The sequence below is a fragment of the Apteryx mantelli genome, chromosome 6 (assembly GCF_036417845.1).
Source record: "Apteryx mantelli isolate bAptMan1 chromosome 6, bAptMan1.hap1, whole genome shotgun sequence".
NCBI lineage: Eukaryota > Metazoa > Chordata > Aves > Apterygiformes > Apterygidae > Apteryx > Apteryx mantelli.
The window spans coordinates 29,950,086-29,977,101 of NC_089983.1; the positions used below are offsets into that span (position 1 = coordinate 29,950,086).

Genomic DNA, 27,016 nt, shown 5'->3' on the forward strand with positions numbered 1-27,016 from the left:
CAGACCCAGCGCCAGCTGCCAGGGAGGGCGTAGGCGAGCCGGGCCCATAAGCGCCCGCCTTCCCCCTCGCCGCTGAGGCAGCTGTGGGGGCGGCCTCGCGCCCTCCCTGCCGCCCGCCTCAGAGGAGCTGGCGGGAGCCGCGTGCCGCAGGGCCGGGCCGGGCCCGCCCCGCCCGAGGCGGCGGCCCCGGGAGCGGCGGGGCAGCCGGCGCCCGCCCGCCGCCTCTGCTCCCTGTCCTGTCTTTCCTGCTGCCCGCAGCGCTCGGGAAGGGGCGAGCGCGCTCCCCGCCGCGCCGGGCACGGCTCCCGCCGCGGAGGCAGCTCGGCGGCGCCGGCAGGGAAGCGCTGCCGCCGGCGATGGAGCGCGGCGGGCAGGAGCCGCCGCCGCCCGCTGCTCAGCAGGTACCGGGGGGCTCGGGGCAGCGGCATGGGGGGCCTGGGCTGGGCTCTCGGGAGGCGGGGGGGCGAGGAGGGCGGCTCTCCGTGGCCAGGCAAATCTGCCCGGGTTCACCTAATTTCACTCAGTTTTCTCGGTCCGTCTTCGGGGGCTGGGCGGCCCCTTCGAGGGGCGCCGGGGCCGATTTCGCTGTTTCGGCTGCCGCGGCGTTTGCTTTTGGCGGGTTCATAGCGACGAGCTGCGCCAAGCGCCCGCGGCGCAGTGGGCGCTGCAGCCCGGCTTCCTCGTCTGCGCTGACGAGCCCTTCGCGGGCAGCAGCTTAATTTCTGTTCGGTTCTTCCCCAACTTAGAGTGCTCGGGTTGCTCCTACGAGCACTGTGAGGAAGAAAGTGCCATAAGTACCGCAAAAAAAGGGAGGGGGGAGGCAAACTCATGGATCTGGCCCTCGAAAGTTAGGGGAATGATGACTGTTTGGCTCATGTAAAAATCAGGTTCACGTGAATGCGAAGCTTGAAGCATCCCGCCTCACGGTGGGCCCGCTGCCAGCAGTGTGATGGCGATGGCCCTCGCTGTCGCGGCCTGCAGCTGATGCCTGGGAGAGCCAAGCTGAGCCGCAAGCGGCCTCTGTCACCACCATGGTAGAAACCTCCGCTGGCCTGCCTGTATGGCGCCCTCGATGGCGACATTACGAGAGGCGAGTGCATCCTATTCGCTTCTCCCGTGTCGTTCATGATTTTTACAGCTCGTTAGTCTGTCTCCTGCCGGTTCTTCCCTCCTCCCCAGTCAGCAGTCCACGTACGCTTTCAAGAGCTCTAGTCTTCGTGCAGGAGCCATTTCACATCCATTGTTATTTTTGTTGTTCTTTTCTTTTTTTGCCAGTTCTAATTCATCTTTTTAAAGTGGGGAAGGGGCCAAAGTTGAACGCAGGGTTTGTGAAAGAATTTTTGATCTCTGCAGCAAATAAAGCATTCATTTTTTATTAACAACTGAAAAGAAATTAGACTGTTCCAGTTGAATGCAATTGCACGTGTACTGTGCTGTAAGTAGCAGAAAATATTAAAAATTGGAGAGAGAATTACAGTGATGCTGCTCAAATCAGTGATGAAATAAAATGTAAGACTCAAATCTGAATGACAGGCAGCTCAGGGTGAATATGTTACAGGCCTAGAAAACTGAACACAGCATGGGAAGGACAAGTAGGGAATGATGATTCATTGTCTCTGATACAAAAGTTGAGGCACAAAGTTAAAATATTTAATGGCAGGCTGAGAACAAGACCTGTCTCTTTATACAATGTATAGTTAGGCTGTGGAACTCACTGCCACAAGACATTGCAGATACTAAAAGTATACATGGCTTCAAAAGGGGCAAATTCAAGGAGAAATCCATTAAGGAATGTAATGCACCAGGAACATTTCTGGTTCAGGAAGTTCAGGATTTGCAAACTGACGTAAGCTGGGACAGTACACCATAAATTACTTGCTAACTGTATATTTTTTTTGTTCTTATACTCTTCCCTAGGCACCTTGCTTTGGCCACTCTTGAAAATGGGATACCAAGCTATATGGGCCTCTGATCTGAACCAGTGCTTCTATTATGTTAGTAGGGCTTAAGGATTAAAGGTTCCATATAAATACTTTATTTTTCTTGAGGCACTCTTATGCTTGTGAGCTTATACCACTATCTACAGACTAAGATTTATCAGTCACTTTAATTTTTTTCTTTCCAGGAGCACTGGTAACAGTCATCTCAGTTTATACGGCCTGCTATATATATTAAATAGGTTCCTGCATCCCTGAGATTGGAGATGAAAATAAAACCAGTATGTTCTGCTTTTGCAGAACACAGGCAGGCATTTTCTTAATTGCATGTATGTTCCTCCTTTGAATCGCATAATTTCATTTCAAGTACTGCCTTCCAATGAATGATATTAACATATTCTCTGTCAGTAGAATGGTGATCTAAGTAGAGGACTACTACATGCTTAAGAAGAGATGCTTTTTGAAGATAAGAACTTTAATTTTCAAAACTATTGCCTGCAGATCTGTGTGTCTTGAAATTTACTTTGAAACCAGACCTTCCCATAGAAACTTTCTGGGGCTAGCCAAAGTTACAATGTCATTAATATTCATAATAAACTAAACTGTTGATTGAGATGGAAAACTGCTTGATAAAACCTTGAATTAGAGCACTTTTAGGTGCTGCTGTATTCTAATAGGAATTTATTGAAATAATTTTCCTGATTTAGGGGCTTATTTTTACCAGTGAGATTAATCAAAATATTTTCAAAGATACTTGGTTCATATTTCTGCCTTTGGAGCAAGGCTTCAACTAAAAGGCTCTTTGTGTAACAGCCTGCCTCTAAGTTTATATACATCTCTGTTCTTCTACTTACATTCTCTCAGAGAAGAATTTATTACAGAAGATTATGGGTCAGACTTATAAGGGAATTAGATGACTAACATTCCTTTGATTTCTCACTGAAAAAAATGGGATTTGGATATAAAAATACCTCCACAAATCTATGTCTATGAAAATATATTAAAAACTTTGGTCTTGAATTGACTGTGTTAAATATGTGTAAAATCCTTGTTCTCACCTATTTTTCCATTGTATAATACTATTATTGTCTTCCTGAAATAGATTGAAGCAGATGACGAAACAGCCTTGGTCATTAAGCCCAGGAAAAAAAGAGGGAACAGTGATTTGGCATCAGCTGGATTTAACATTATCAACTCTATCATAGGATCAGGCATTATAGGTGAGTATATTTCTCTTCATTATAGTTTGATCAATCTTTTTTATACGTACATCCAGTTTTGAGGCAAAATAAACCATCCTCTTGTTTTCTGCTGCTGTTCCTAAAGATTATCCTCTATTACTTGAGGATGCAGAGCTGTCAGCTGAGACCAAAGGTCTCGTTGTGGTAAAGATCCTACTGGCTCTTCTGCCATATTGACCTGAGTACTGGTTGAGCAGGTGCTGGCTGAGCTTTAAGTCTGGGCAACCCTTTGTCCTTTAAAAATGATTTTTCTGAGGTTATGAAGTATGCTGAGAAGCCTTGCACTGTCTTAGTCCAGTCTGGGAGAATGATAGCAGGGCTTTGTGTGTTGTTTTTTTTTTTTGTGATTCTTTTTTTTGTTTGTTTGTTTCTTTTATAATCTCATTTGTTTTATTATTTACAGGATTGCCATATTCAATGAAGCAAGCTGGCTTTCCATTAGGAGTACTGCTTTTGTTTGGGGTTGCCTATATCACAGGTACTGTAAAAGCAGCTTCTATTCTGAAGTGGAAATTAGACCTGCACAGATTAGCTGTCTTTGAGCTTTATGATAGCTAAAAAAATACACCTATGAATTAATAAAAATGAGGAATTTTTCACTTACCTCATTAATCCCCTGAGCAGATTAGAAGTAGAGAATTATGCTGTACAACATATAAAGCTGTTTTCGTTTGCATTTTATATTTTGGTGAAGCCTAGTTTCCTAGACTAGGTCAAAGTGACATTTGGAAGAATGGCTTTTATTTGTATTTCATAATTGCGTGTTTATAGTCCACTGTTTTTACCCTAATTAGGGGGTTAACCTAGAGTAGGTTATATTTCACTTGTTTTAAATATACCCCAGAAATAAAACCTTTGGCTGGACTATTATTCTGAGTATTTTATTTAATTATCTAGCAAAAAAGTATCACAGGTTTACCTTCAAAAAGGGCCAACTTCTCGAATCACATGAAAAATAAACTTTAAGTAAATCCATTGGCTTCAAAGGCGAGTTTTAGTAAAGTCATTGTGAATGCAAATTCAAAAACAATGAACCAAGTCAACCTAAATGGCACAAATTCTGTTGTCCACAGGCTGAGCAGCAGTTGACACTTTTCTTGGCTTACAAATATCTTTTGAGGGTTCATATATATGATCGAGATTTGATGAGAACAATGTAACATAAAGAATATGGTGAATTTTCAGTATGGCTGATAGCAAATTGCATTAATGAAAGCATGCAACCTATCATAAACATCCAGAAATTAAAGTTCCTTTTTGATAGGAAATTTGATTCACATCCTTTGCATTTCTATGTATTTTGAAGACTTTATAGTCATAGACCCAGAACATGTGAATTAAACTCAGCATTTTGCCATATTAAAGATGGGACTCTTACAATTTGCCTGTGCAAAATATGTTTACTATAGTTATAACCTCCTGATAGGTGTTTTCTAAGTTCTGTGGATCTAAGATCTCTTGCTACAAAGTAATATTTCTTGTACAAGATCATCTCGGCATGCAACTTAACTGATAGTTAACATTTCCGTATTTCTGCTTCTGTCTGCTGCTAATTATAGTGGAAGTGCGAATATACTGTGCAAGATTTGCACATGCTTAGGGGAATCTCTTTGGATTGGTTTTCTTGTTAACATACAGTAGAAATCTCCTTTGTAATGATTGTGAAAACTTCACAATTGGTATGTGAAATTGAATTATGCAAAACTTACAGCTGTACTCAGCAGAATTTCAAACAAATGTCACTTTCTTTCATTTCTGGAAGACATTAGATACTGATATTGTTAACAGAAAGGAACTTGCTCTCACAGCATAAATTACAGGCTAAGTGAAAGCCAGATGGATGAGCAATAGACAAGGTCTAGCCACTATCTGTCAAGACATGTCTGCACTAAGGTAATAAATTCTGTGCTGTATCTAATCCAGACTGGAAAATCCCCTGGTGCTCAAATAATTACTAAAGCACAGCTTGAAATAACTCTGATACTTAATAGAATTCTTCATACAAGGTAGAGGTTCAGTCGGGGAGCAATTCTACTTGTGACCTCAGCTCTGCCTCGAGGCATATTGCCTCATACAAGAAAGTGGCTCGGTTTGAAGGGCATTGAATCCCTGGGTTTCCTGGTAAATCACTTTGTGTATGGTTTGTTTCAAAAAGTACTCAATAAAAATGGTTAAAATAAATCTTTATGGCAAATAATAGAGAAGGCACAAAATATTGACCAGACTTACTCTTTTGCAAACTTTACTAAACAGCAGAGTAAAGTGATCCAGAGCTCTAACACTATAACACAGGCAATCCTTGTGTTCCACTGCACTTCAGGATATAGTGGCATGTGCCATTTGTTCAGGAGCCCTCCACATTGTTAACTGAATCTTCTTTGGTTTTGGTGCTTATGATGGTTCTTATTGTCATTGACTGTACTGGAAATCAGTGAAAATGAGGTTGCTTCTGCTGTCTCAACTCACAAAAGCTGGAATTTCCCTCCAATATGAGTCCACAGCTTCTGGCTTTCATGGATTGAAATCCTTTGTAAGGGGACTTCTCTTTCCAATGCCACTGTTTTCTTTTTCCCTTTTTATGGATTTTTGTTTGTTTTTTTTAAGGAGTGCTAGCAGCAAGCTAAGCAGTAACCAACATACTGTTTTTAATAATAATTTTATTTTTTAACAGATTATTCCATTATATTGCTGATCAAAGGAGGGAACCTCTCCAGTACGAGCACCTATCAAGAGCTGGTCAAAAAAACATATGGTCTTATAGGTTATTTAATTCTTTCAACTCTTCAGTTTTTATATCCATTTATTGGTAAGATCACATAAAATATAAATGTTTAAATTTTATAAATAATGCTTTTGCATTACCTTATCCTTTCAGCAGTTAAATATGAAGAACTCTGTAAAAAATAGACTGCATATGTCTCTCCCTTTAATAATTTTTTTAAATAAGTAACTGAGAACTGAAGAATGATTTAAAGATTAATGATGAAATTAGCTGTCAGAAATAGCAAAGAAGAGACTCTACTAGAATGAGTAACATAACACAAATTTGATATGCCTGAAAGAAAAGGAAAATGTGATTTTTTTTTTTTCAGAGTATATCAAATTAATAGTTGCAGAATATGTAGACAAGTATTAATGTCTATTAACGATAAGCCACTGATCGGACCTTGCCTGACTGATATCACAGAATTTTCTGTGCTATCATTATTCTTCAAAAGCATGAATTCAGTCTGATGCCCGGTGAGCTACTAGGCAGTCAAGGGTCCATTGTACAAGAAAGAGTAAAAGAAACTGGCTTGTTTTGCTTACCAAAATGGAAAACTGAAACAGAATTTATTTCTTTATGCTGGGGGAAGAATGGAGGAAGACACACTAGTGAGGCAGAAGAGTAATTTATGCTATTTGGGGAAAGAACAAACAGGTATAATCTGGGCAAGAATTAATTAGGAAGTTAGAAAAAGCAATATTCTGAATCTGTCCCCTAAAGTAGTAATGTGATTAAATGGAATCTTAAATGATCTTGATATTTTAATACATGGGAGTGCAAGAGGTGGTGACCTGAGATACTCAGAGATTGGACTCAGTGACCCCATAGGTCCCCTCAGAGCAAAATTCCTAATTTAGGAATAATCAATCTAATGTCATTATAAGTGGCTGAAATTCTTAAGAGAGTCAGATTACTGTTACTGAAGGCAACCATGTGGCATTTTTGCATTAATTACTGTATAAAGCTATATCCCTAAAACTGGAATCATCTCTTCTAAAAATGCTGATCCGTTTCTGTTGACTTAATTGCTGCTTTATTGAGAAAAGAGTTGTAAAGATCTCTGCCCTTACCAGGGAACTAGTTATGCATATGTTCATGCTTGAGTTTATAGAAATAATGTTAATGATCTAAATATTCACTGTTGTGAAATTGTGTGTGTAAGTTAAGGTCAGGTACATATATGTATGCTATATGAACATATAAAGGGTAAAGACCATATGTATATGTTTTACATATGTTTATGCACACACATGCATAGTTTTAGTGTAATGAAATATGAATGTTAGGGCCACAGTTTTTATTAATGAGGGAAAGGAATGAAAGTCCATATTTGATATCTTCATTTATCTTTGTTTTCTCCTTTCTTCTGGTTAACAGATGTCAGTAACTTTTAACTTGGGCTGGGAGGTTCTGTGCATATGACTGCAGAATGGATTATTAAACTAACATGGAAACTTGGTTTACTGAATAGAAATGAGAAGTTGAAAATAGACCAACTAAGAATTTCTGTTAGAAATGAACAAGGCAATTTTAAAAGACTTCTTTCTTCCCCTCCTTTTGAAGTGTGTTTGGCAAGACTGCATAACAGCCTTGCTCATCAGACCAAATTCTTTTTCAGGTTCTATCTGTTAAAAAAGCAAAAATGGTAGCATTAAAGAATTCTTGATTTTTGTTTTAAACCTAAAACAAGTTGTTGGTGCTAGCCAGAGTTTGTACAAGAGGGATATTGGCATATAATCCTGATGTCTACAGGATGTGCTAATTAAGTGTTCATCAAATACTTAAGTACTTATCAAATACTTCATATTTGGCTTGTACTAACAATGCTTTTTTTTCTTTAAGCTATGATTAGTTACAACATAATAACAGGAGACACTTTAACTAAGGTTTTTCAGAGAATTCCTGGAGGTAAGATGCATTTAAGAATTTGAGAAAGGGGAAAATTTATAGTGTAAGTACTTAAGGACTGGCATACTGTTAGACTGAAGGCTTATCTGCTCATTATTTCTGAATTATTTTTAAATATATAGTTTAAATTAAGATACTGTCTTCCTCCTTTCTCTATGAATTGGGAATTCATGGGATTTAAAAGTCATATTTGTGTGGTGTGTGTGTGTGTGTGGGGGGGGAATATTTTTGTCAAAGAAAAACTATGAATCCTAGACCTTGATTGTCTTTGGACCCTGTGTCAGTGAAGAGGCCTCTTGCTTCAATGAAATACAAAGCAAATGTGAGGAGTCTTCCTCAGTAGCATGATTACAAGATCATCAATGTGCTTAACTTCACTGTTGTATTTTGTGTATATTTGCTATAATAATCAGTATTTTAGAAGCAGTCCTGGTATTCAGCTAGTAACTAATTCTGGATGACTTGCAAATAATATAAGAGATTTAATGCTTACTTAAGCGTATCTGTGTAGGTAGTTGTGAACTGCATATGTAGCTTTAGTTGTCTTCTAGATATTCACTGCAAAAACAGATGTGGTATTTTGAGATTTTACCTCATGTACTTGTTAGCATTCCTGTGCTGGGAGCTTTCATTCCCACACAGAACCAGCAATTTGTGTGCATGTTTGTCATCTGCTTTAGTACAAAGCCAGCTAAGTTCAAACATTCCTCACTGGTGAATTAAACTAAAAAGAACATCTGCAGTGAAGTGGAAACAAGTATTTGTATGAACTGTTTAACTTCTTTAAGGAGACTATAATTTACAGCAGGTATATAAAGCCTGCAAGATGTGGATAGTTTTAACTGTCGCACACTGTTCTTCAGTGAGGCTGATAATGGCAAAGAATGTCTAATATGACTTCTGTAATAGGGGGAGCCCTCAGCATGGCACATCTTTTCACCTGGCTGATAGAATGCTTGCCTGGAAAGTGGGAGATGAGGCATTAGAGTTTCCTGCAGAAAAGAGGGAACTGAACATAGGTTTTTCTATGTCAATTGCAAATCACTTTCCTGCCAAAATTATTCAGCGAACTTTGATTCAAATCCATGAATCATTGTAGTCTGACTGAAACTGAGATGTGTGTTATGTTCAGTTGCTGTGGTTTGAAAAAAATATCCAGTTATAGATAAAAATCCCACTGACTTCAGGGAATGTTATGACAAATATTCTCAATACCTACACATGGTAATCTGTGTTAAGTGACATCAAAAAAGAGGTGCCTGAGAGAAACACCTAAATGAACTTATGTTAGGTTCCTTCTTTATGAATTTGCCTATTTTAAAAGTAGTAGTAGAATGGTTTACTTGCAGTCTACAAGCATTGATTCAGTCATGATTAAAGAGGTGGTTAACACTAATCTACATGTACAAATACCAGATTATCAAAGATTGATATAGTATCATGTCTCATATGTTGTTATGCACTTAGTTTGACTTTGCAGAATTCTTGTGATTATGCATATGCTGCGTATGTCTTCCTCAAGCTTAAGTAATGCATAGTTTTTATTTCAGTATTGCTCAGCTTGAATAAAGGAGATAAAAACATAGTATCAGTGTGTTACTGCTAGCCTTTCAAATCTAACTAATTTGTTTCTCATGTCAGTTTCTGAGAGAAATAACATACAATTTTATTTTTTGTTTTAGTTGAACCAGGCAATGTACTTACTGACCGTCACTTCATAATTCTTTTTACTACCATCATCTTTACCTTACCTATATCTCTGTATCATGACATAGCAAAACTGGGAAAGGTAAATTATAATAGCAACTGGGTTTTAATTTTTTTTTTGGTTCAATTTTCTATATGCCGTTAGAACATAAGTGCCAGTCATGACTTAAGGTATTTGCATTGCATTACATCTGACTGGAATCTGTTATATACGTTGTAAGTTCAGTCTGTCTTCTGTCCCAAGAAATATGAGAAAGTTTTGGAGAATCTAAACAAAACATTGGTCTTGAAAGAAAAAGCAATGAGCCATTGGATTTTCCATTTACTGTTGATAGAAATCACTGGGTAATTGAAGCACTGGGTGATATGGGCCTGATCTTGAAATATTGAGTACTTTTGATACCAAGTGTTTAAGTGGGAAGTCTCTGCTACAATTAGAGATACAGTTGCAATAGGCTAGTTATAAAAACAAGAAAATCTAGGACAACCTGCTTATTTATAAGTATTTGACATTTCTGGTATTTAGAAACTTATTTATTAATTGTTCCTTTTCAAAGCATATTATGCTGCTAAAAAGGAGAACCATGAGCAGCTCACAAACTAAAATTGTGTTTTTTCCTTGCAGGTATCTCTTATTTCTCTGATTTTAACAATTGTCATCCTGGTTATTGTGATGGTGAGGACAGTAACATTCAGTCCACAAGTGTAAGTACTCTTTCACTTGTCACAAAGTGATTTCTAAGTAAGTCATATAACCTGTTATATGGCTATTATATATGTGCGTGTAGTTTTGGAACATGGCTTTTTTCTTTTGGGAGAGATAGATATTTGAAGAAACAGGCCTGTACTAATAGTAGTACAAAATGAGCTACTAAAGCATACTTGTATGCAACTGAGGGGTGAAAAGGGGTAAAGTCACAAAAAGTCTCAAAAAAATTGCCAGTGAGTTGGAAGTTGCAGGTGATATCCCTAATTTACCGTGTGTGAGGTTGCCTAGCAGTTGAAAGTTCTTTATTTTTGTTCATTATTGCCATCTGGTCTATATCTATAATCTTAAAATAGACAGTGTTCTAGGAATACTTCATTTTTTTATTATTCACTTCATAATAAAAATTGAATAGAAATAAGGAAAAGGAAAAAGTGAACAACACTAATAAAAACACTATTCGGGCATTTGAGGAAAACAATCAAATGAACATGTGAAATGGTTTTCCAGCCCTCTGTATTTTACTGAAAGTAATATTAAACATTGGAGCGTTCTAGACACTGAATGTGTGTTATGGCTGCTTTTTTTTTTTCGGAATTGTTATGAATCTAGTATCTTTCCTTCGTGGCCTAAGATGTCTGCTTTACCTCTTTTAGCTAAACAGACCCCTATCAAATATGAAATTATGTTAATAAAGAAGACAGACTGTCTATTTCTGGTTACACTTTTATTTATTAGAATACTTTACATAGTATTTCCAGTGCTTCTATAAGAAGTAGATTCTTCCACCATGATTGTATCAGCAGTGTCACATGTAACTATACTTTTTCTCATTGCAGTGATTAAGTGGGCTAATTGTAGGGCATTCACGTTTTAATGCTGACAAGATAGTCAAAATAGCAGCTTTTAAAGTTGTAATAGGGAAGTGTCCATCATCCATAAAAATGATCCACTCAGAATCATGTGGGATTTTTCCCCTCTTTCTTCAGTGGGGCAATATAGTAAGCAAGGTGTTTTTCATAGTGTGCGTCTTAAATGTGTACTTGAAAGGGAAATCTCAAAACCTGCTAAAGAAGGAAGCTATGTATGATGGCTACTGATGACCTTGTTACCTATGGTAACATTTCCTCTTAACAGTGGTGGTACATTGAAAAATACAGAATGTATGGCTTTATTTTTTCTTACCATAAATAATGTTGATTTTTGAGGGATTCTTGGAGTCTTACTGTTAGATGGTTGGGGTTTTTTTGATGCTGTAGACACTTTTTCATTGTTGCTTTACACTTCTTGTTTTCAAAAATTAATCTGGCAAGGTTTTTTTTAATGAGAACAAAGAACATAACTGCAAATTTCATACTCTCTCTAAAGTGTACTTTTTGTTCCAACTTCCACATTATTATTGAACATATTCAAAAGTGCTGAACTCAGGTCAGATTCCAGTGGAACCTCATTCAAAAATCCTCCCACTTTGATTACTACTCTTCTGAGGAGTAATCAGTTTTTACCTACCTTTTACTCTAGACTTTCAAAATGAAGATTATTCCCCCTTGAGAGATATGACAGTTATCTGGGGATGATAAACTTCCTTTTTGCTTAAATGGAGTGTAACTCCTACTGGAAGGTAATACCTGTTATTAGGACAAAAGAGGTTATTTTCTCTCCCAGAAACCTCCACTATGTTGTGCTAGACCACCAGAGAAATTTTTACTACTTGTAATGATTTGATGTTTTGATTTTGATAATGATTTTTTTTGATTGCTTTGGGAATAGAGTTGTTCAGGGACTGTATGAGAGTGTTACTTTTTCTTTTTGTTAGTTTGCAGGAAAGGAATACTGTATTTATGAAGAGGGTTATTTGGTTTAACTTATTTCCTCTTTATGATAAATATGAAACGGAGGTACTTGCTTTTGATCAATATCATCCCTGTAATCATTGTTGTCTGAAGAACATAATGTGTCTGCAGATAACATCCAGCGTTCTGAATCTAGAACTTACCATCCATAGTTTTAGATGTTGGATAAAAATACAGTTAGATGATACTTTATTCCCATCTGCTTGTAGCTGGATATCTTTCTAACATGCCCCAAAACAATGGGTTAAGATTATCTCAAGCTGTAAGTGTCGTCAGATACATTAATACTGCATAAGGTAACTTCCTTGTTCAGAGACGAAATTAACATTCATTGCTTTAGAAGGCAATATTGTAAGTAACTTATAAAGATGGATCGTTTCAACTTGGTGTTCTTTTTGAAAGAATGCCATGATGGCAGTGTCTGCATAATAAATAAATCTCCAGGAAAAGCTTCAAGAGCATCTATTACACGTAAATGGGATGTGAAAATTACTCAACTGGCAGCTGATCACAGGGATGAAACACCGTGTTAAGGAAAATAATCCAATAGTAAACAACTTTCTACTTTCAACTTATTTAGAAGCAAGGAAGAATCAAAGGTAAACTTTAATGTATGGTGAAATTTAAAACAATTCCGTAAATACAAGGTAGTGTTGGTTTCATTTTAAGTAATTCATTAAGCAAAAAGGGGAATTAAAGCAACTGCAACTTAGTGGGACTATGGCAGATATCACTTTACCTTCTCTTTGTTCTTCAATGACAAAAATGACTTTGATTACTATGAAATTCAAGGTTGACCTGATCATTAATCATTTCCTTTTCGCTATGCTGATTGAAATTATATTCAGTGTCTGTAACTCTTACAATTTAAATCAAAACAGAATGATATTCTACCTTACTTTGGCAGTAGAACTGAACCCAGGTTTTACAGTTAGTCTGTTTGTTTCCTAAATGTCTAAATCATTGAATTAAACCTGAACTGGTCTGCCATGTATTCATCCATTATCAGTCATCTCAGTAACTGCCAGTTTGAACCTAAATTTGGCTGTTTTGTTTGTGATCTTTAATCCAAAGCAGTGGAAGTCTTTTGCGGATTCCAGCATGTAGCTCCCTTCAGTCAAAAGTGTGACTTCTTCCTCTTCACAAATTCACTTTTTTGTTTCAGTGAGCCTTTTTTATATGTACTAGCTGGGTTGAGGTCAGAAATGTATGCTTCTCTTTACCCTCCTTAAAGATGGTTTTCTTCTGATGTACTCTCTGTCTTTTATGCAGAAATGCTGCCAAATATATGACAGACTTCTGCAAAGCATAGATCTTGTGATAGGGACTACTTTACTGTAAATGCTTGAGAAAAGAAGCAGATTTGCCGTTCTAAGACTGCCAAACAGATTTCCTTGAGTCTTGCTTATGATCTGTATGTGATGCACTTTTTACTGCAAAAAGGGGTGTTAACCATTGCTTGATTCTTTCTTTGTTTTCTTTTTTCTTTTCCTCTATTCTTGCGTAGGTAAACAGTGATAATCTCAAAATGCTTTTTAAATTCACAAACAGGTTTATTATGTCTTAAGTATACTGAAGACTGAGTAGGGTCATATTTTCTTCACCACTAGGCTTCACCACCTTCCTACAGACAATTCAAGTTGTCAATCTATCTTGCCGTTGTCTTACTTTCAGTTGAGACTTTTTCCTGACTAAGAACTCCCTTGGAACATCTTTTGATACAGTCCTTTATTTTTGTTCCAAGAATCACAGTTACGCTACCTCTCAACTTTTATTTGGTGTTACAGCTTCTTCTGAGTATTATAGATACTACAGCTCTCAGTGACTGCAGTTAGCATCACACTTCTTCCTGTTAACTTCCATTGTGTTTCATCTAACTTCTGCTTCTTCTAGAACAGTAAATAACTTTGTGTTTGTACAGACATAGCTTGTTTTATACACTGAGTGAGGAGCAATAAGGAAAGAAAATTCCTGTTTCTACAGCTAGCCAGTTTCATCATTCACAGTTACCGCTGTTCTTACGCGAGCAGCAGTTGTAATCTTCCCCTAACTATTCCTGACAAGAAGGTAGGTAAAACTGGGTCAGAGCAAAGGTCCTTCTTGCCAAATCACATCATTAACAGGAGCAGCAGAATGCTCTGAGTGCTTATAGAGAGGACTTAAGAAGCAGAACAGGTATAGTGTGATGTAATATTCTCCTGATATGCTCTTTTTAGTGTATGTGTACCATACATACACTACATACACGAGCGCGCATGCGCACACTTGTGCACATTTAGATAAACTTACATATATTCGCCTTGATCTGTGTGTGTGTGGTGTGCTTATGTCTGGACCACCATATTTACTGGTAGGTCTTTTCTTTGTGAATTTTTCAAGTCTCTGTGAACCCATTTATATTTTTGGCCTAAAAGTATGTATTGCGTGGAATACTGTCATATAAACATCTTGCTAGAAGCTTCATACCTGATGCTTCTATTAGGTGCCCTTGGTCTTGCGAGACATTCTAAGGAATTGTTCACTGTGCAGCTCTTCCATAACTGCCCATTAGCATTTCCTGACTCAATTTTCTCTTTCCCAATCTGAAGTCTTAACTGATATAGACTCTCTTTTGGCTCCCTTTTCCAGAAGCGTATATATCCTGCGGACTGGACATGGGGGAGATCTAGTGATATGATCATAACTCTGGAGCTCTTGATTCTTGGTTCTGAGCACTCAGAAATTAAATTTTCTCATCATGTTTTCACTTTCTAGTTTATATATCACATCTGTGTGAGATCCCTCTATTGCTAAGGTATGAAAATGTTTTTCAAAACACACGCAACAGTGTATGACTTACTGTGAGAAACACTGAACCATATACCATCGCATGTGTCATGCATGCATGTATGCACATATGACACTGTGGTCTGCTGGTAGTGTTCAAATCATGGATCTGAAATTCCATTTTAGTTATGGAATGGTGGAGCAAGCAATTCATCTTCTTACATTGTTTATTAGGATTTTGTTCTGGATTTTTTTTCCCCAATAATCCTTCTAATCTGAATTTTGTCATTCATCCACAAGGCAAAGCTATATTTCAGTCTGATATATATTACTTATGCATAAGCCAACATTCTGCAGGGACTAGCTTTTTTTTTTTTTTTTTTTTAATTATTTGGCAGTTTCATTCAGAGTGTTTCAACTGAAATTCACATGCTTTCTACATTTCATTTTTATTTTTTTAATTCCTATTTACAGGAACTTACTATATAGATATATTGAGTGCAAAGGATGCAATATTTCATAAAGTTAAATGTTTTGCAATAAAGTAGTTTGCTTGTCAGATCAAAATGCATTTCAAACAAAATCACTTTTTATATTTCTGTGCATTTAAAAAATATTTTAATACTAATTATGAATAGAAGAGGAGTCCAGAAACTTTTGCAAATTCTGTCATCAGAGGAAAATATAAGTTTCCCTTCTATATGCTTGATATCAGAACTGACCTCTAGTGGTTACAGAACTGAACTGTTATGTTAGTTTTGTATAATCTAGCTTTATTTTGTAACATTATTGATTTTTCACATCTATCAGATACAATCATTTTCTGAAAAACAATGTATACAGAGTTCTGAATATGAATTGTCCACAGTCATCTCTAGTGATTTGAAATCAGTGGCCTCAAGAGTCTATTCCACATAAGGAACTACAGTAGCTATGGCTGGTCAGAAGTCCCTTTTCACAGGATAAACACCTGATTCCTCTATTTCATCCATATTGTTTATTGCATATGCCTGCTGAGTCTGAGACTGTTTTAGGAGGGCCATATTCAGCTACTCAAGATGGTAAATTGTATGTTAACAGTAGTCAAGACCATATACTACATTTGAGATCAAAAAACTAAGCTTGATTTTGATGCTCAGGTCCCATTCACTTCAAAGTTAAGCTTAGGAGCCAAAGCCTAAGAACATAGGAGGTGCTCTGTTTGTATCGGAGCTGAATGTACTTTGGATAATATAAATTCTGTTTTAAGTTCTCAAAAAACAGTAAGGTATGAGTTCTGAAAAGGAACGAACAACATCAGTAGTCTTTTTTTTTTTTTAATAGGATTTAAAAATTTGACAGCAGTAAAACCTAACATAGCGTATGCTAGTGGGGCAGGAAAAAAGAGCTGGTTATCATCAGATGGGGGAGAGACAAAGCTGCTGTTGTTATCTTCACAGAACTGGCCCGATTGTCACTGCTTTGCAGGGTGGTAAGAAAATAGTAGCTAAGGTGGCAGGAGCTTTCCCTCTAAATGAAAATAGAGTAATCAAAATTAGCAGAAGCCAACTTTGTGAGCACGAGCTACTCTGCTAATGCGTTGTCTGTGCTTTAACGTTCAAAAATGTTCAACAGACTTGTGAACTTTATCTGATATTTTAGAAAACTAAGTCGGGGAAAAAGGTGTTTCCTACCCTTCCTCTTTCCTCCATTTTGGTTCTGTAGTCAGAGATGTTCATGCAGCAAATGGATTGTAACTAAGATTGTGGACAGTTTTCTGTAGTCCTTCTTCAAGAATTACTTCCGGTCCAAAATAGCAGGCGTATCTTAGAGGAGCAGATATGGAGGATATTATATTCTTTCTTGCCTGATTATAAAATCAAATGTAAGTATATGAAGTATTTTATCACTCTTGGGAGCTCATAGGGTCCCTTTACTATGAGGAGCGCCCTTTGAACAGTTGTTATATTAGACAGAAGGTCTGAACAGGTATAAATCAAGACAGACTGTCTCACTTGATTTATGGCCCAGAAAGAAAGTGTCTCTAGACTCTATGGATTACCTGTGCAGATTCAAAGGAAGAAACTGTCTCTAAATAGTCAGAGATTTCAAGCTGAGAAAACCTCAGCCAGTAACAGCTTTTACCCTCCCAACTGCTGTTTCTTGATACATGGAGACTTTAAGGGATGTTTTATTTGCAGAACTGATCACTGGAACAGGCTGACATTTTTGGCCATACAATCTTGTCCCAGAAATACTTTAACTGAAACAAGGGAGGTGAGAAGGGTGTCTAACAGTGTTCAACTTCCGTTATTGAACACTGTGGCCTACTGTGGAGAGTTCTGAGGATCTGACTAGCAGTTTTGTATTACAGCATAGTGTTTTACATTATTTTAATAACTGATAGTTAAAAAAATAATCTATTAAAACAAATATCTGTTTTAGCCCCAAATCAGAAAATGCTTGGATATTTGCAAAATCAAATGCAGTACAAGCCATTGGGGTGATGTCATTTGGTAAGTCAGTTCTTTGTATTTTCAGTCTTCAGACTGTTTAATTTAAAAAATATCAATATTTTTGGACCTGGAAATTGTATATTAATTTTATCTTCCTGTTAAGCCGGTTTAGAAGAAAATAAAGCTGACTTTGAGTCATCCTTAGGTGAATCTAATTGTTATGATTTAAGTCTTTATCCCCATCCACTGTCCATCCTGTTGTAGAGGCTATTGCCACTGTAGCAGACACAGCAGCCTGGGACATGTGAATGCAGCTCAAATGTCCAGTTCATAATTCATATCTTGAAATAACTGCACCAATAGTTTTAATATGATTTGTGAACTGGTGTGGCTGTGACCATTCTCCTTTCTCTTGGATAACCTCTAACAGAAAGTGCTTGTACTGGAACAGGCAGATTCACTAGAGAGAGCACCTGTGCACAATGAACCTTTTGGATGAATCTCAACTCACATACATTATCCTCCTTCTAAAATCTGTTCCTACCTGGTATGCTGCTACTTGTTAATGCTGTGGCAATCTGAGGCCTCCCTCTGCTTGCTGCTGCCTAAAATGCATGTCATAGAAGGTCCAAAGTTGCAAATAGCTCTGTGGAGTTCAAAAGCTCTGCTGGGCTTTTGTGCTAAAGAGGAGGATGGGAGAAGAAAGTGGAAGTTGGAATGGAGGTGTGGATAGGGGAGGCTGGGGTGAAGCAATGTGGCATGTTAGGACAGTGTAATCAGAATCGCATCAGGCTGAACAGGAGAGGTCAACCTGCATTGAATCAAACAAGTAAATAAAAGTTCAAGCCACTTAACTTTGCTACTGACTGCAGGATTAATGTTTTTATGTAACAGTGAGTGGATTCTGTGCTGTCTCTCTCCTGCCTTGGAATATGCACTCCACTGTTTTTCTTTTTTCATATACATATGCATAAATTCATGTATTTGCTTTAATTATGATGTGTGTTTCAGCATTCATTTGCCATCATAACAGCTTTTTAATCTATGGCTCTCTGGAAGAACCTACTTTAAACAACTGGTCTCGAATCACACATGTGTCAGTCTCGCTCGCTGTTATTATCAGCGTAGTGTTTGCTGCCTGTGGATATATGACTTTTGCAGAATACACAGAAGGTAAACTGCTCAATGCACTTATTTTGATGTTCATTGTAATCCTTATGTTTTCACATTCCTAATCTGAATTCTGTTGCTAATACATTATTAGGTACAGAAGTGCCAAAGCCATATTATGTTTGGAAAGAAATAGCTAGGAGAAACTTTCTTTGTAGGTATCCAACAACCAAAACAGGGTACAAAGTTAGCTGTATGCCAAGAGGTAACAAATTCCCAAGTGTAAGTCTCAGTGGTGAAAGTCTGCATCAGATGCTTCCATAATCCAAAGATTTCTGAGGACTAAACATCCATAATCTATCCACATGATCTTCTAACAGAGCAGGAAGAACAAAAATTGCCTACATTTTTCTATGACGTGCCAGACATTTATCTTTGTATGTTTTCTTACATCATTTCCTGTCTGTGTTAATGTAGTATCCTAACTCTGACTTAGAGATGCTTCCTATCTTTACGACAGATGTTCTGCTGTAATTAATGCTACTATCACCTCTGTGTGTGTCTGTTTATTAGTGTATTAATGCAATGTGTATTAGCATAAAACACATTGTATAAGCATTTCTTTGCCTCAGGTTTTCCTTTATTTAATAATGCTGTTTCAAGTTGTAGAAGGTTTCTTAGCTTTGTCCTCTTGTGATGAACAGCAGAATTTAGCTGAGAACAGAAGTGGGGAGTGGGAGGCTAGTTGGTCCTTCCTCTTCTTCCTTCCTGTGCTGTTTATGCAGCAGAATAACTTGCCCCCATAGGTGCAACTTTCTAGCCAACTAAGTGCAAACTGACTGAGACATTTCAAGTGTAGAAAGCTCCTGACTGCAGCTGCTCCTTGGCATAGGACTATACTGTAAACAGATTCCATTTTATTTTCCAGCTCTCCTGTTAAAACCTTCTGACACTGTTTTCTCTAGAGCACATCTGATTGCTTCTTCAGTGCCACTGTGATCCTAAAAGCAACAAATCATAAAGATCATATAATAAAGATCAGAGGTAGAAAAGATCTGCTAGATCACTGTTTTACAGTTTCTGTTGTGTCTCAGGGATCATCATTCCAAACTCTTTGGTGTAACCACTAAGCAAGGTGATGGTTTGAATTCACTAGCCAGGCTTTTGTTAGCCGATACAAAAAGATTTGCTAGTTATACAGCTTATTAGCTGTGATTAGATACTGTAAGAAAAATGCAGTTCTCCAGAGGTATCTCGTTGGTCTTCCTTGTGTAATTATTCTTGTCCTAAGAATAACTTTTTTTTTAAAGGAAATGTTCCTTTTATATACAACTCTTTTTTTTTTCTTTTTAATCTGTTACTGACTTAAATAACCAGCATCTCATACAAAATCACTGCAGAGGACTGCTATGGGGAAGCTAACACATGACAAACATTACAATGTGTGTATTAAAATATTTTTTTAAAGATAAATGTTAATTCAAATAAAAATACTTCTACTGTCAGGTCAGGATAAAAGTTCCTCTGGATGTAATTTGTGACTAACTATAGTTTCTTGATATGTGTAATGAAAGTAGTTCAGAGAGTCTTAAGTGTCAGTAGAAAGTTGCTCCAGTAACTTATATTTTAATTTGAAAATATGGAAATGTTATGCAGTCGAAAATAATTGATGTTTTGCTATGCTTCAGGAGATATATTTGAAAACTACTGTAGAGATGACAACCTTGCTACATTTGGAAGGTTTTGTTATGGAGTTACTGTAATTCTGACCTTCCCCCTTGAATGTTTTGTGACCAGAGAGGTAAGCATTTATCATCTCCCTCTAACAAGATTGATATCTTGTTCACTGCAGTAGTTATACATAACAATACATATTGTAACTATAGTTGATGGTTGATACATAAGAAATATCAACATATCCTGTTGTATGTAATGAATATGAAGTATTAGATGCACCACTTAGATTCTGGCAATGTAATGCTGTATTATATTTATTATAATATTATCCAGTATTATACTAATAATTATTTAATGATAAATATCAGGATAACTGCTACTGTGGTCATCATGTTGAGAATAGCCGAGTTTATAGTAGGTATCTAGTAGATTTATAGTAGCTGGTAGATGTGGTATTTATAGTAGATACTTACCATGCTTACTAATTTTGCTCTGTGGAAGGAAGTCTGTCTATCTAGGAAATACTACTTTTCAATAAATAACTTTATTGCAAGTGGTTTAATTCTATAGCAGGGGAATGAGAAGGAAATAGCTATGCCCTGAAATTATGATTTTAGTAGGACTTTTACTAATTATTTTTGGAAGAAGATGTTTTCTTGAAGCTGGGTAGGTAAAGTTGAGTCAGTATGTTCCCACCAATTCTTTTAGTTTCCTGAGGTTAGAAGATTTGCAACAAGCTGTTTCTTAAAATAAAGAGCAAAAGTGAAGTTTTAAACTGTGGTTCTGTTTCAGGTGTTTGCCAATGTATTTTTCCATGGGAACCTATCAACAATTTTCCATATTATTGTGACAGTAATTATTGTTGCTGTGGCGACTGCTATCTCATTAGTATATGACTGCCTTGGAATAGTTTTAGAGCTGAATGTAAGTGAACCTGAATACTCTTATATTTAATAAATCACTCTTCAATAAAGCACATTCTGAAAAATTGACAGCTCTGCTAAAAATCTATTTAATGCAATATGGTATTTGATTAGAAATCTTAGAGAAGAAAAGGAATTATTCACTGCTTTAAGGTAATTAAAGGAGAAAGGAAATTGAGGAAGACAAGTTCACATGGAGAACTTTCATAACAATTCTGGAGATACAGTAAGTAGCTGAGACTACTAAATGTTTTTAAACTGTAGTGACAATCATGAAAATATTCATCCTACCTGGAACTGCAGGTTTGAATCCAATGTTTCTTTTTCTAGCCCCTTTTTCTGATGAAGTAGGCAAATAACTCAGTTTTGCTCCCTGTTAAGCCCAAACAGGGAAAAATTCCAGTTCCTGTCTCTGTGGTCTCACTACTGCTGGTTCTGTGGGAGGTTGCTGTTTGCTTGTTTTTGTTTTTTCCTCTCTTTTAGCACAAGACAGTCATTAGGATTTGCTCTAGGATTCGGTAATCTCAAAATCTGTGTGTGTGGTTTTTTAGGAGAGAACTAACTTTCACATGCCAGTGAACTTTCCTGTGTCTGGCACTGCCTCACAGCAGAGATGGAGTTTACCATGCAGGCCACACAAAGTGCCTCTTGTCTTAAAAAGTTATATAAAGCTGTTAAAGTTAAAACTCATTTTTGCTGATTGGAACTGCAATTTTGTCTGCCAAAGACCTAGACTATTAGTTAACAAAAAGGACTTATCAGATGGGGTCGGTCTGTGTGGGCACAAAAGTGTACATTTAATCAAAAGAAGTCTTTAAAAATGGGTACAAAAGTTCCAGTCTACTTTTACAACAAGTGTTGTTTGTCCAAGTAGTTTACTTTCAATTTCAGGTCAGCTATTTTTGATAATATAAAGCATACTTCACCGCATACTTCACCGCATACTTCACCGCATACTTCACGATATAGAAGTTGGAAAGCGGAGAAAACCTTTTAAGGGCAGCCTTTGGGTTTTTTTTTTGTTGTTTGGGTTTTTTTTAAAAGTAGAAATATTTTAGAATTGGCTCCCTACATCCCTGTTCACTTCATTCATTTATGTTTTCAGCCATATCATGCATGCCCAATCAAAACTCATAGAGCAAGAGGAAGGGAGTTGGTTTTTATGCAAAGTGCGGCAGTCTTCTCAGGAGTAGCATGCCCGTATCATGATACGTGTACATCATTCTGACCCACAATGCAGCTTATCTGCTGCCTGAGCAGTAATGAGTGGTTTTGTAGCAGTGATTTAGCAGCTCATGCTTTGACTGGTATTATAGAACTGGTCTGAATATCCAGATAAGCTACAGATTACCCTTTATTTAAAATAATTACCTTCCTAATTTCCTCTCAGTTAACTGTTTCTAAGTTATAAATAGCTTCAAATAAACGGTACTGTTACTGGTCTGGTCAGGATACATGTTCCCATTGAAATTTCTCCTTTGCAGCATTTGCTGGTAGTTCCATCATTTTTTGCCTGTTTTTACATTACAAATGCATAAAATTCACTTATGTGTGTAGACACCAATAAAAAAATATTTATGTGTATTCATACATACATGCCTGTTTTGGTCAAATTTCTGAATACTGGTATAATGAACCTTACTAATTACATGTGCACATGTATGCCTATATATGTGTATTTGTTACATTTACTATATATTATAGATAATAGGAATAAATTACATCATTTTGGAGAACTGCCAGTAAGTCTTTCTAGCATGATCGAATATGTACAGTTCCTATCTGTAATGAACTTAAATTGTTTTAAAACAATCACTCAAAAGTAAGCAGTCCATGAATGCAGTATTTTTTTCCCCAGACGGGCCTAAGTGATTACTCAGTAGTCAAGCCAGTGGTTTGTTTCCATTAGAAAGAGAAACTGATAGCCAGGTGTTTTAATGGGCAGCTCGTATTTTGTGGGCTTTTTTGGGGGGGTAGGGAGGCATTTGACAGTACAGCTGTGTATTTCTTGAATATAATCCTTGCACTTAAAAGGATTGTTCAGAGTCTTGTTTGCCTCAGTAGAGGAAAAAAAGAGGAAGCAGAGTCTTTACGTTACAAAAGAAGAAAGATCTGCTTTCTCAGCAGGCTCCATGCCCAGCAAAGGGCTGTCTTTTGGCTCCTCACCCAAGATAGCACTATTGATGCTTCTCTGACTCTGCTTGCTTTTTTCCTGCTTTCTGGTTTTAAAACAAAGCACACGCCATTGTGTGTTTTCGGTGGTAGATCGCCAGGGAAACTGCTTGGTTGCACAGGAGTCAAGGGTCTGCAGACCTACCTGTACTATTCTTTTACTTAGATGCTGGTTTACATTGCTTCACATAAATTTAAGAGTCTTAATTTTTTAATGAAAAAGATACTTGCTATGTTCATTTTATTTTTTTTGTCTGTACTGATCATTGTTAATAGTTTCTACCATAAAACTATACTTCAGATTATTCATGCATAAAGATATTCAGTAGGTCAGATTACTACCTCACCATAATTCAATTGAAACAAAGCAGGATGTTCAAGATTTCTGTGCAAAAATGCTCTTTTTTTGGCATATAACTTTTATTTTAAGCTGCAGTTAAAAGGGGGCAGTAAAAAGCAGAAAGCAATTAAGCATGTGCTCGTGTCTGTCCCTGTCTAAGAGAGCACTTAAAGGGGAGCTGAATTTTTGGTAAGAGTTTTCCGCTCCTTCAGAGGCAGCTTTGCCTTCATAGGGAAGTTATCCTGAATTAGGTCATAAATGCAGAAGTGGTGCTGATCAGAATTCTTTGAACTGCTACATGATGTTTCTACTCATTTTCATGAATACTAGAAGCAATATGTCTAGACTCATATGTGGAATGATTTTAAATATTTCACATCAGTTACAGTATTCCAGAATTACTACATTTGGACTTTTACTGTACTTTTGGAGCTGAGAAACTTCTAGTAACTTTACTGGTTACCTTAACTTAGAAATACTTGCAACATAAAATATTCTGTATCAGCAAACACCAATAAGTAAATAAGCCTGAATTATTTCAGATATTTATATAGATATTTTTGCAAATTGTGACTTGGAAAAGAAAACTTTCTATCTAGCAAAACTGGAAAAAGTCTTCCATTCTCCAGCTTTACTTTTGCTTCAATCTAATTAGTCATTTAAAAATGATGTAGGTTCTTGTGCTTCAAGTCTCAGTATTCATTCTTACAAGGTTTTTGTTATTGTTATTTCCCCCACACAGGGAGTTCTCAGTGCCACCCCACTTGTTTTTATCATCCCAACAGCATGTTATCTGAGGCTGTCGGAAGAGCGATGGAACCATTCAGATAACATCATATCCTGCCTGATTCTTGCTGTCGGTGCGCTAGTGATGACAGTTGGGTTTGTTTTGACTATCTTGCATCCCCAGGAATGTAGCCATGGAAAAGAAATGTTCTACTGCTTCCCTAGTAATGTTTCTTTTCACAATAGTACCCTTCCACCCTAGGAAGTACACAAATCACCAGACTAGATCAGGTACATCTCCCAGCAAGCTATTTGCTAATTTAAATAAGAGTGGGACAAAGATCTTTTCATATGTGCTAAGAATTCTGAACTGTGTAACTGAATTTATACACTTGGTTTTATGCTGCAATCCTTTTCCAGATAAGATGCAAGTTTTAACTTTTGAAACTGAAATGCTCTGCAATGCATTTCTGTAGGTATTACGCGAATAACTTGCACACCTATCCAAAAGGCTGCATTTTTTTAAGTTAATGAGTCAGGAACACTGCTTAAACCATAAATGATATGTTTAGGGATGTAAACTTGTCCCATGATTAACATCATTTAGTTATTAACTTTATAATCTTTTAATGTGTATTTATTAGCATGCTGTAGTATATTTTTAGGAGTCCTGAAACAGAGGCCCAGCCACATTCTGTTATTAAAATTGTGCTTTGAAATTGAAAGACTACTATTAGTTCTGTCCTTGATTTAGCCGTGATTGTCCTTAAGTGCTGAAGGTATCCCTTGTTCTGGGCCTTCACTCAAGGGCAATTTTATATCCTTTCTGAACTGTAACTGATACAATTTAACTGTACAAATTAAAATTTATGGTCTTGTGACTGAAAGTTTTTGAATGAATAAAACCACATAGGTGAATTTGCAAAGAATGTTTACTTGAAACTTTTTTAACTTTTTGATTTGGAGGGAGAACTGTTTGAGAGACTTGGGTGTGTTAGTCTGTTCTGATTTCACTACGTAGTCATTTTGAATGCACTGTTTCATGTGGTGGCTAGGCAACTGGTACTGTTGACAGCTTTTTTCAGCCTTTCAGATCCAACTGTATAGCTGATTTGTCTTGTATGTGAGAGTATTCACTGAATGGACTCCAATTCTTCCACACCAAATAGTTAGACTTGGCTAATATTTCCTTATGACAGCTGGTGAAGATCATTTCAGTTGAATTAGGAATGATTTGTTAGCTTTCCTGTTCTTTTTTTTTTTCCCCCCCTCTCATATGATTTTTTTTTTAATCTTTTGCTTGAAGTATTTTTATCCTGATTCAAGATATTAATTATAAGCATCCTTGCTTTTGAAAATCAGAGTCAACAGAATAACTTATAGGGTGCCATTATAGCATTGCCTTTTCAATTTAAAGGTTCTGCTGAGGTTATGCTAATATTAAATCAAATATACTTGTTTTATGAAAGACAAGTCTTTCTATGCCTTACTATTTATTTTATAAATGCAGATTTAAAGAAAATTGTTTCATGGTGCTTTTTAATTTGGAAAGTGTAGAGTCTGAGGTAGTTATGATTCATTAAATGTTTGTGTTGCTGATGAAGTTGTAATAGTTTCTTTTGCCAAAACTAATTGCATTCATTTCAACATATAATCATGGATGGCTCACTGGTTTTATTTCAGAAATTTGCTAATTGAAAATGGGGCTCTCCCAAGCATAAGTATACTGAAAAGGCAAAGTCAGATGTCATGGATACCAGAATTTAAAGTTAATTGGTGTTTGGCTAATGACTGTATACAAGCCAATTCTTTCCTTTCCAATATTACAAACTATAACTTATCTATATAGAAACTGCAAATAATGACCTGCTATATCCTTTCTTATGACAAAGGAGGTCTGAATACAGAAACAAGCACTTTTTTTATTGTCGTCATAAAATTGTCATTGCCGTAGTGGATTTTGGAAAAAAATAAGACTCCTCAGAAGTTAGAGTTGTTGCTATGATCAAAAGCAAACAGAAAGCATTTAAGGATATGAAAACAAAGCTCATATAAATGTGACAGTAGGTAAGTGTTGATGCAACAGAAAAGAAAGATGAATAACTTTAACAAAGGGAAAGAGTACATCAACAAAAAGAACCACCACACTAAAGAATTACTAGAGAATATACCTAATTCAAGCTTCAAGAAGTGTCTTTCTGTGACAAAAAAAGGCAAAAGCAGTTATGTAGAAGTTTCTAGTTTTAATGGAAATCCCTGAAAATGAATGAAAGCTAGCACTGAGGTTAATACCTACACTGGCAGCTGTGAAGACAAATTCACACTAAAGGGTATACTTTAAGTTTGTAATTTTAGAACACAGGCTGAAACTGAAGGCTTTTAGCATTGCTTAGCTACTGAACAAATCACAACCTGTGATTGACTTCTTCTATTTCAGTATGGTAAAGCTTTCTGTCTCACCTCAGTGTCTCCAGATTTGTCTTGGCTTGTTAACAGTACGGCCTGGGGTTTCTCCTAGTTTTGTCAAAGCCATTGGGATGCTCTCTCTGGCTGCAGCACGTGCAGGATTTCACCCCTAGTGTAATACTTTAAGCATCCAGAGACATGCTGTGCACAAAAGCGGAAGGAGCACTGGAAGCGGCAATGTCCTCAACTGCATACACTGCATTGACAGGACTGCACTGCGTTCAGGCAGAGGGAGGCAATGTACCAGAGGCACCCACTGACAGGGCTTTCACATCAAAAGCT

At 37.0% G+C, this 27,016-nt stretch overlaps 1 protein-coding gene across 3 annotated transcripts; it reads left to right on the forward strand.

The window, feature by feature from the left end:
* The first annotated feature begins 282 nt into the window (after positions 1-282).
* Positions 283-25,867, forward strand: SLC38A11 (solute carrier family 38 member 11). 3 transcript variants are annotated; one of them, XM_067298542.1, is made up of 12 exons: positions 283-401; positions 3,040-3,157; positions 3,582-3,656; positions 5,850-5,984; positions 7,788-7,853; positions 9,536-9,642; positions 10,186-10,265; positions 17,310-17,380; positions 18,332-18,493; positions 20,119-20,231; positions 20,900-21,031; positions 24,285-25,867. In XM_067298542.1, exons 1-12 carry the CDS (start codon positions 357-359, stop codon positions 24,528-24,530), a joined length of 1,350 nt encoding a protein of 449 aa, XP_067154643.1. In that variant the 5' UTR covers positions 283-356; the 3' UTR covers positions 24,531-25,867. The 3 variants fall into 3 exon arrangements, with proteins under 3 accessions (XP_067154643.1, XP_067154644.1, XP_067154645.1); XM_067298543.1 differs by lacking the exon at positions 7,788-7,853; XM_067298544.1 differs by lacking the exon at positions 7,788-7,853 and having other exon boundaries at positions 18,380-18,493.
* Positions 25,868-27,016: the final 1,149 nt, after the last annotated feature.